The sequence below is a fragment of the Nomascus leucogenys genome, chromosome 12, assembly GCF_006542625.1.
Source record: "Nomascus leucogenys isolate Asia chromosome 12, Asia_NLE_v1, whole genome shotgun sequence".
Lineage (NCBI taxonomy): Eukaryota > Metazoa > Chordata > Mammalia > Primates > Hylobatidae > Nomascus > Nomascus leucogenys.
The window spans coordinates 73,964,193-73,974,186 of NC_044392.1; the positions used below are offsets into that span (position 1 = coordinate 73,964,193).

At 37.6% G+C, this 9,994-nt stretch overlaps 1 protein-coding gene across 5 annotated transcripts in view; it reads left to right on the plus strand.

Moving 5' to 3' along the window:
• Nucleotides 1-3,841, plus strand: part of DPH5 (diphthamide biosynthesis 5) — a 77,580-nt gene extending 73,739 nt beyond the window's left edge. For 3 of the 5 annotated variants that reach the window (XM_030824983.1, XM_030824984.1, XM_004090000.1), the window contains exons 7-8: nucleotides 701-804; nucleotides 2,835-3,841. In XM_030824983.1, coding sequence (XP_030680843.1) covers nucleotides 701-804; nucleotides 2,835-3,058 — 328 coding nt within the window. In that variant the 3' untranslated portion in view covers nucleotides 3,059-3,841. The remainder of the gene's footprint in view (nucleotides 1-700; nucleotides 805-2,834) is intronic. The other 2 variants (XM_030824985.1, XM_012500526.1) reach the window with 1 other exon arrangement.
• The last annotated feature ends 6,153 nt before the right edge of the window (nucleotides 3,842-9,994 follow it).

Here is a 9,994-nt window from a genome sequence, read left to right on the forward strand (position 1 = left end):
CTGGGATTACAGGTGTGAGCCACCAAGCCCGGCTAATTTTTTTTTATTTTTAGTAGAGGCGGAGTTTCACCATGTTGGTCAGGCTGGTCTCAAACTCCTGACCTTGTGATCCACCTGCCTCGGCCTCCCAAAGTGCTGGGATTACAGGTATGAGCCACCACGCCTGGCCTGCAATAGCTATATTTTTGTTAATATGATAGTTCGGCAAGCCTGATAGGCTTTGGAGGCATATAGAAATAAACATATGCCATCACCTGAGATTTTTAAGCATCCAAGATGCTTTAGTTTACTTTTCTTAGAGGAAACAGTGAAAAGAAGACTATATGGTTTAAAAATGGTCATGAAAAGGACACTAAATAACCTGATTAAGCTAGAGTATAGGCCAAATTTCCACTTAACTTTGAATTGTTTTTGCCAAAGATATCACTTTGAATAAAGATAACTTTCATTTAGACATCTATCTTTATTGTTCCTGCCATCATTTCAGTGAGATCAGAGGAAAGTTGAATTAGAACAATGAAAAAGCTTAAGAAATGAACAATCATCATGCTTTTGTATATGCTTAATGTGAGTACATGTAAAAAACATCAAACAGAATGTAGACTGTGGTACTTGAGTATACCTGGGAGAGTAATTGCATTAATAACGTATTATGTAGTTTCACGGCTAAGAACAGTGGCATCTAGTTTTCTGCCTATAGGGGAAGGAAGATCTATGAACCTCCACGGTATATGAGTGTAAACCAGGCAGCCCAGCAGCTTCTGGAGATTGTTCAGAATCAAAGAATACGAGGAGAAGAACCAGGTACTCAAGACCCTAGAAGGGCTCTCGTATTATTCCTGTGTTACTACATTTAGATGTGTATATGACTTAATATCTAATACCACCATGGAAGCAAGAGTCAGTATTTTTGTATTGTACTATTTCTTGTCATTTGTGTCCAACTTTAACTTAAATCCCATAGGCTTCAAGTTGTAGTGAAAGAAAAAAAAAATTGGCATTCTTTTATAGTATAATTAACACCATTCCAGAAAGTGAGGATTTTTCACAAATTAAACATGTCACATTTGATATAAATATATTAGTACATAAATATTTTTGTAAAATATATCTATCATGTTATCCCTAATCAATGGTGAGATCTATCCTGCAAAAATATACTTATCCTTCTTTTATTCTCCCTCTTTTCATTCTTAACATTGAGACTAGGAATAGTTTTCTTCAGGGTAAATATAAGAGAAAATTTGTTCTTATATTCCTAATATGTAGACACAGTGTGTGGTATATAATAGAAATGTTTATTGTCAATAAATCTTTATGGGAGGTTCTTTTCTTTTTGAGACAGGGTCTCACTTTGTCACGCAGGCTGGAGTGCAGAGGCGCTATCTCAGCTCATTGCAGCCTCCACCTCCTGGGCTCAAGTGATCCTCCCACCTTAGCTGGACTACAAGTGCATGCCACCATGCCCAGCTAATTTCTTTGTGTGTTTTTGGTAGAGACAGGGTTTCACCATGTTGCCCAGGCTTTTACCATGTTGCCCAGGCTTTTCTCAAATTCCTTGGCTCAAGCGATCCTCCCACCTCGGCCTCCCAAAGCCTCCCAAAGTGTTGGGATTACAGGTGTGAACCACCACGCCTGGCCCACTGTGAGACTTTTTTTTTTTTTTTTTTTTTTGAGATGGGGTCTTGCTTTGTTGCCCAAGTTAGAGTGCAGTGGTGCAATCATGGCTCACTGCAACCTCTGCCTCCCGGGCTCAAGCCACCCTCCCACCTTAGCCACTTGAGTAGCTGGGACTACAGGTGTATGCCACCACACCCGGCTAATTTTTTTGTATTTTTGGTGGAGATGGGGTTTCACCATGTTGCCCAGCTGGTCTTGAACTCCTGAGCTCAAGCGATCTGCCCACCTCAGCCTCCCAAAATGCTGGGATTACAGGTGCGAGTCACCGCGCCCGGTCAAGAGATTCTTGAGTGATTGTTGCTTATTTTATTCTCATTAGTAGGCCATGTTAAAGTCGTGAAACAGATAGTCTGCAAGGATGTTCTATATCCATAACTTTGTACAGAGGTTTCCTGCATTCCTGTTTGTCCTTGGATAAACCATTTGCCCCCTTTTGATCATTGTTCAATCAAGACCCCTTTCCCAACTAAACAATACAACCATTAAAGGGTCAGCTCTTTAGCTGTAGCACCAGAGTGAATAATACTAAAGCTCATTAAGGTTGGCTGTTTTTAACTTAAAAACATAAATAATGCCAAATGCTCATTATTTGTTAAGGAATCTATAGTCTACTAGTCTCATATCTACTATCTTAGCCCTCATTACCATGATTTAAAAGAGAGAGTATTACATTTTAAAAAATGAGAAAACTTAAGTTTATCACATAGCTAATTGGATGGCAAGGCAGAAACTCAAATCTGTGAATTTATTTCATAATCTCATGGTTTCTTCAGTATATCTAGGTCAATATGAACATTATCTCAAGCAAGTTATTAAAAACATAAGTGTATAATAAACATTGTTTACTCAGAACTTATTTAAAAACAAATGCTGTGCAATTGTAGAGTGTAAGTACAGCTTGTCAAGTCCTAAAAGCTTAGTGTAAGCCTTTGTAATTCTGAAAGAGTAAAGTTTGGAAGTACTCTTTTATATTAGGTAATACAAATGATTTAGAAAATCCCTTGGATGAATTAATGGATAACTGGTCCATAAGTGGCAAAAGAGATTTAAGATATTTGGGGCTTCTTGAAATATACTTGTGGTACTAATGTTTGTTTGACTGTTGGATGATGCATTTGCTGAATTGAATGGCAGTATCTTTTTTTTTTTAATAGCAATTACCGAGGAGACACTTTGTGTTGGCTTAGCCAGGGTTGGAGCCGACGACCAGAAAATTGCAGCCGGCACTTTACAGCAAATGTGTACTGTGGACTTGGGAGAACCATTGCATTCCTTGATCATCACAGGAGGCAGCATACATCCAATGGAGATGGAGATGCTAAGTCTGTTTTCCATACCAGAAAATAGCTCAGAATCTCAAAGCATCAATGGACTTTGAACATAGATATTTACTATTGTCTGATGTAAATTTCAGCCATATATGGATTGATATGGTTTGGCTATATCCCCACCCAAGTCTCATCTTGAATTTTAATCCTCATAATTCCCAGGTGTTGTGGTAGGTAATTGAATCATGGGGGCAGTTTCCCTCATGCTGTTCTCATGATAGTGAGCTTTCATGAGATCTGATGGTTTTATAAGCACCTGGCATTTCCCCTACTGGCTGTCATTCTCACTCTTGCCGCCCTGTGAAGAGGTGCCTTCCGCCATGATTGTTAAGTTTCCTGAGGCCTTCCCAGCCATGTGGAACTGTGAGTCAGTTAAACCTCTTTTATAATTACCCACTCTCGGGTGTTTCTTCATAGCAGTGTGAGAATGGACTAATACATGGATGCATGCATGTTTGTGTAACAAACAGGTCTTTTGGCTTATCTAGTAAGTGTAAAACAAGTGACCAAAAAGAAGTTGACTCAACAATGCTTGGTTTCTCGTGGCAGTGAGTTTTTTCCCTATGATATCATCGGTTGCTGCTATTTTGGCAACTTTTCAGGATGTACACACATAAAGCAGACCAGGCTGGAAAGCTTGTGGATAGACATCCACTGACAGAATCATTTAAGAGCAGTTTTTATTTATGAAACCAATTTATACAAGGTGGTTGTTAACAGAATATAACTTAGAGGTAACTGGAATTTGAATCACTTGAATCTCGGTTTTAAAGGGTAAAAAATGTTATGAGTGCCAAGAAAAGCAAATAAAAGATTAGTAAACATTCACAAAATATGTTTATAATTTTCTTCTTTTTAAAAAAGTTAGCTGTCCGTACTGCATGAGGAATTGTCCTGACAGCAGCTGGTATTAGTGTATATAAATAAAGGTAGAAAGATTACATTTCCATCCAGCAGTCCGACTTAAAGCTCAGCTGAGCACACGCCACAAAATGACCTTCTTCTGAATTCACTGTCTTGGTTAGCTGACATCCTAATTATGTGGCTCATACTCTGCTGTATTTGGAGGTTATAAAATTGTTTAATTATAAATGTTCAGCCAGCCTTGTACAGTTGCTGTTTGGTTTTAAATAGCATCTTTCACATCCAAGCAGACAAATGGAAAACCTGCTGACTACAAAATAAAATTTTTAAAAATGTAAGTTTTAAGGCAACAATGGATTAGTCAAGATATGCCATATCACTTAATTCAGTTAATATGCCATTGTATATGTGCTAGTAGCCACACTCTTCTTACTAGTTTTAAGTAACAGTCCATTGATTATATTTCATGACCAAAGAGTTTCAGTTCTGAATAGAAATAGTTTTCTTATATGCTAGTTCAGTTGGTCCAACTCTAAGTATTTCCATGGCCTAGCCAATTTTTCTGAGCTCTTTACTTAGTAAATTCATTGGAATTTGAACAAAGATTTCCCTACTCCCTGGGATCATCAATTAGCTAAAGATTATTTGACTTATTTTACTTCATGTGAGATAAAAGATATTTATATATATATGAAACATCTCTTTTTTCTTTATTCTATTTTTTTTTTTTTTGAGACAGAGTCTCACTCTGTAGCCCAGGCTAGAATGCAGTGGTGCAATCTTGGCTCACTGCAAACTCTGCCTCCCAGGTTCAAGCGATTATCCTGCCTCAGCCTCCCGAGTAGCTGGGATTACAGTCATGTGACGGCACTACACCTGGCTACTTTTTTTTTTTTTTTTTTTTGTATTTTTAGTAGGGATGGGGTTTCTCCATGTTGGCCAGCCTGGTCTTCAACTCCTGACCTCAAGTGATCCACCCGCCTTGGCCTCCCAAAGTGCTGGGATTATAGGCATGAGCCACTATGGCTGGCCTCATTTTCAATCTGTTAGACACAGAAGGGGAGAGAGCCAAGTACATTTAAATACCAGTTGTATATTATTTTCTTCTCATATGTTAAACTAATCATTTAAGAACTATATAATGAAGGACTTCTGGTTTTGGTAATGGTGTAATAGCTTGTAATGTACAAACCCTCCCAATTATAAACTGTGGACAAAATATAATAAACAACGGTCTAAAAACTCTAGGGAGTCACTGAAACCAGCTGTGAACTATATATGGTTTTTCCCCTTCGGTCATTCCCAGACTGTGTGGTAAGGCGTGGCTGGAACTCAAGAGAAAGTTGCAATCTTACTGGCTTGAGGTGTTAGGATGGAATTAAAGGCTGCTAGAAGAACAGAAAATTAAAGCAGCAGATCCTAGAAATGAAGGTGTCAGAAATGGAGGAGGCTTCCTGTCTGCATGTGATCTCTCCTTAAATCCTTAGCTAACTCTCAAACCGTACACGCCCCGGGAAGACTCCAAGGACCTTGGTGGAAAGCCACAGTTGGAAGGCTCAAGAAGCTGAACAGAGATGGCTGTTTTCTATTGCAATAGAAGACAGAGTTTCAAGTTTGAATTCTGACAAGTTAGAAGGACTTGATAGAATCTTGAGCTTCCCAAACCCCAGAATGGCCATGTATTAGTAAAGGCTGTGCACAAGACTAAAGATTTATGCTAAAACTAAGGATAAAACCTTTAACATAATATAAAATCAAGGTGATTAGCCAATAATTTAAGTGAGATCAAAGCTTAGCACTCTTCAGAGTATAATAAAATGAATCGGTATAATACATAAACAATGACTGGAATACAATAAAATGCTATAGGGTATCCAAAGAAATAAGGAAATACGGTTTATAGCTTATGGTTTAAAAAAAAAAAAGAGCAGACAACAGAAAAAAAATCCTAACATAAACTAGATGATAGTGGAATTGGCAGACAAGGATTTTAAAGCAGTTTTTAGAACTATGTTCATGGATGAAAAGGTAGGGTGGTTGTAATGAATGAATATAGATGTATACTCTCACCCAAAAAGTGGTAACATTAAAAAAAATGGTTGTGTTTAACTGCAGAATACAGATGACACATGAAAGAAGTAGTCCAATCTGAGGAAAAGAGAAGAAAAGATTAGAAGGAAAACAGCACAAAGCCTCAATGCCATTTGGGGAAATATCAAGCAATTTAACATATGTAACTGGATTTCCAGAAGAACAGAAGGAAAATAGGGCAGAAGAAAATATAAGTAACTTACAGGCCAGAATTACCCCAAATTTGGTAAAGCGATCAACTCACAGATCCAATAAACTGAGTGAACCCCAAGTGGAATAAATAAAGAAAATCATACCTAACGTAACAGGTAAAGCTGATGAAAACCAAGGATAAAAGAAAAAAGCTACCAAGGGTGGTAGCAGGGAACCTACCAAATTTTTATTTGAAATTAAACTTAGCCAGGTTCCTCTGTCTGCTAAATCTGGCAATTCTGTTCTGTATGTAACTTAACCTCAATTTAAATGAAATTGTAAAACGAACACTGCACTACTCAGCAGGGAAAGGATGAACAACAGTGTTTTCAGTCTGTTCTCTGAAATACCAACGTTAGTTAAAATAGAAATACCCGAAGGCTGCATACATTTGTTTGATTATTTAATAATGTTTAGCTCTTTAATACTATAAAGTTCTTTAAAATTATCATGTAGTGAAACACCATTCCATAATCTAGATACAGAACAGTTTCATCACCCACAAGATCTCCCACTGTCCCTTTATATTCATCCCTCTAGTTCATTCCTCTTTATTGCTAAGTAGTGTTCTCTCATATGGATAGATTACAGTTTGTTTATCCCTTCACTATTTAAGAGATAATTGGTTTGTTTCCACTTGTTAGCGATTACGTATAAAGTTGTTAAAACATTAACATAACAGGTTTTTGCCTGATATTTTATCTGGAGGGATTGCTGGATCACATGGTTAAGTGTGCACCCAATTTTATAAGAAACTGCCAAAATGATTTCCAAAGTGCCTGTACATTTTGCATTCTCGCCAGCATTGTATGGGTTTCCTTTGCTCTGTATCTTTGCCACCACTTCATGTTGGCAGTATTTTGAACTATTCTGATAGGTGTGTAGTGGTGTCTTTTTTTTTTTTTAGACAGAGTTTTGCTTTTGTTGCCCAGGCAGGAGTGCAATGGCACGATCTCGGCTCACCACAACCTCTGCCTCCTGGCTTCAAGCTATTGTCATGCCTCAGCCTCCCAAGTAGCTGGGATTACAGGCATGTGCCACCACGCCCAGCCAATTTTATATTTTTAGTAGAGGTGGGGTTTCTTCGTGTTGGTCAGGCTGGTCCCGAACTCCCGACCTCAGGTGATCCGCCTGCCTTGGTATCCCAAAATGCTGGGATTACAAGCATGAGCCACCGTGCCCGGCCGCAGTGGTGTCCTTGTTGTGGTTTTAATTTGTATTTCCCAATGTCTAATGATGTGGATCATCTTTTCATGTGCTTATTCACCATTCTTATATCCTATTTGATGAAGCATCTGTTCATGTCTTTTGCCTACTTTTAAATTGGATTTTTCCATATGGTTAAATTTTGAGCGTTTATTACATATTCTGGATAAAAGCTTTTGTAAGATATATGACTTGCAAACATTTTCTCCCCATTTGTAGCTTGTCCTTTCATTCCCTTAACCATTTTTGATAAAGCAAACGTTTTAAATTTTGATTAAATCCAGTTTATGTTTTCTTACATGGATTATGCTTCTGTTGCCATGTCTAAGATCCCATCACCAAATTCAACAGACTCAATATTTGTATGAAGTGTGTTTTAGATCCACACTCATTTTTTTTGCATGTGAATGTTTAATTACAACATCTTAAGAAGGCTGTTCTTCCATTGAATTGTTTCTGCACCACTGTAAAAATCATTAAGCCCTATTTATGTAGGTCTCTTTCTGAACTCTTGCTGTTCTATTGATCTGTGCGTCCCTCCCTTCTATGATACTATGCTGTCTTAATTACTTTAGCTTTATAGTAACTCTTAAAAACAGGTGGTGTGGTTCCTTTAACATTCTTTTTTCAGAGTCGTTCTAGCTACTCTAGTTCCTTTGCCTTTCCATATAAATGTTAGAATGAGCTTGTTGACATATACAAAAGAGCTTGTGAGATTTGGATTGGAATTGAGACGGTGTGGATATTTTGGGGTTTATTCTGTTTTGGGTTTGCCCAGCTTCTTGACTCTAGGTGTACATCACCAGACTTGGGAAGTTTACAGCCATTATTTCTTTAGATCTTCCTTCAGCACTATATACTTTATCCTCTCCTTGAGAAATTCTGATAAATACAAATGTTAGACATTTCTTACTGTCCAACAGGTTCCCGAGCTCTGTTCATTGTTGTTATTTCAGTCTGTTTTCTCTGTTGCCTAGAGCTGATAATTTTTATCCATCTATGAATTCATTGACTCTTTTCTCTGTCTTCTCCATTCTGCTGTTGAGTCCATTCTGTATGTTTTTAAAATTTTGGCTACTGTTCTAAAATTTCCATTTGGTTCTTTTTATATCATCTGTTTTTTTAACACTTGTTTCAAGATTATTTGTGATTTCTTTGTCATGTATTTTTCTGTAGGTGTTTGAGCATTTCATATAGCATTTTTGTATTGCCTGTTTGAGCATTTTAAATATCTGCTTTAAGGTCTTTGTTAGATAATTCTAAGATTGATATCTGTTTTACCATCTATTGATTTTCTGTAAGTTGAAATTTTTTGCAGCACTTTATCAAGTAATTTTGGATTATAGCTTGGACATTTTGAATATTATGTTGTGAGTTGCTGGGTCTTGTTCAGATTTAATGGAGAATATCAATCTTTTTGTTCTGGCAGGCAACCAACCTGTTAGCTTCAGGATGCAATTATCAGATTGCTCTTGATGGGCTACACTTCCAGTGTAAGTTCGGTTTTCAAAGACTGCAGTTCTCTTTGGATCTATCTCAAGTTTGTGGCACGCAATTTGGGACTTACGAAGTCGTCTGTTGGATAGTTTAGTTCTCAAGATTCTCAAGGCTAAATAGAATCAGATCCAAGCATTAGTGATTTGAGGATGATCCTTGGGGTTCATAAACAACTTTATGAGATTGCTTTCCCGGTTTCCTCCCACTCCATAATCTCTCCACTACTTCTTGGTTCCCTGGGCTCCCTTTCTTGGTTGATCCTCTGGCCAGAAACTTGGGCATCTAGTTACTCTACTCTGATACTATTTCATACTTTCATGACTGGGCCTGCATTCTGCTCCATGTGGAGGGGGTACAGAGAGAAAAAAAGCAACAGGGTGGCTGTACCCTTTTAAAACCATAACTCTACCAGACAGAAATATTCCCCTCCCTCAAAGTTTTAGCGCCTATGGGCTTACACAGCTGTTGGCCACCACCACAGGATTGCCTGGCGGAAGCTTTTGGAAGCCAGTCGGAAGTCTTCCCTCCAACTAATGTAACTACAAATGTAGTAACTTTGCCTTCTTTTGAAGTCTGTAGAAACCAACATGACCTGTGTACAAATTATTGTTCATGGGGAAAGTAGTATGATGCACATACAGGACAATAAACCCTGTAAAGCTGAACATTATGATCTAACTTATTGTCTAGGGTGGAAGACAGCGACGGCTAATCAGATGGACCTTATTTTATTTGTAATTTTACAAGTCACAATGACATGCTCAAAAGTCCAGGCCAAATGGCCAAGCCAAGCCTTAATTGCTATCAAAGTGCTCCTGCTTATATGTGAATCTGAGTATCCTGTTTACTTAAAAAATACCACATTTAAACAATGCCATTTGGTGGCTACATTCAGGAAATAATTTTTATAATGTCTTTGTATTATTTTGCTTTATTCTTTAGTTTTAGCAGTTGCTCTTTCACAAAAACAGTACTATTCACTTTGACAATTCATACAGAATCACTTTTCAAAGAGGAGTTAAAGTTTACATTAAAAAGCAAAATTCATCCATTTTTTCAATAAATTGATTGCCTTGCCTACACTGTGCCAGACTATGCATTTCTTACTGTTAACATTAGCAGATAAATTTGAATTG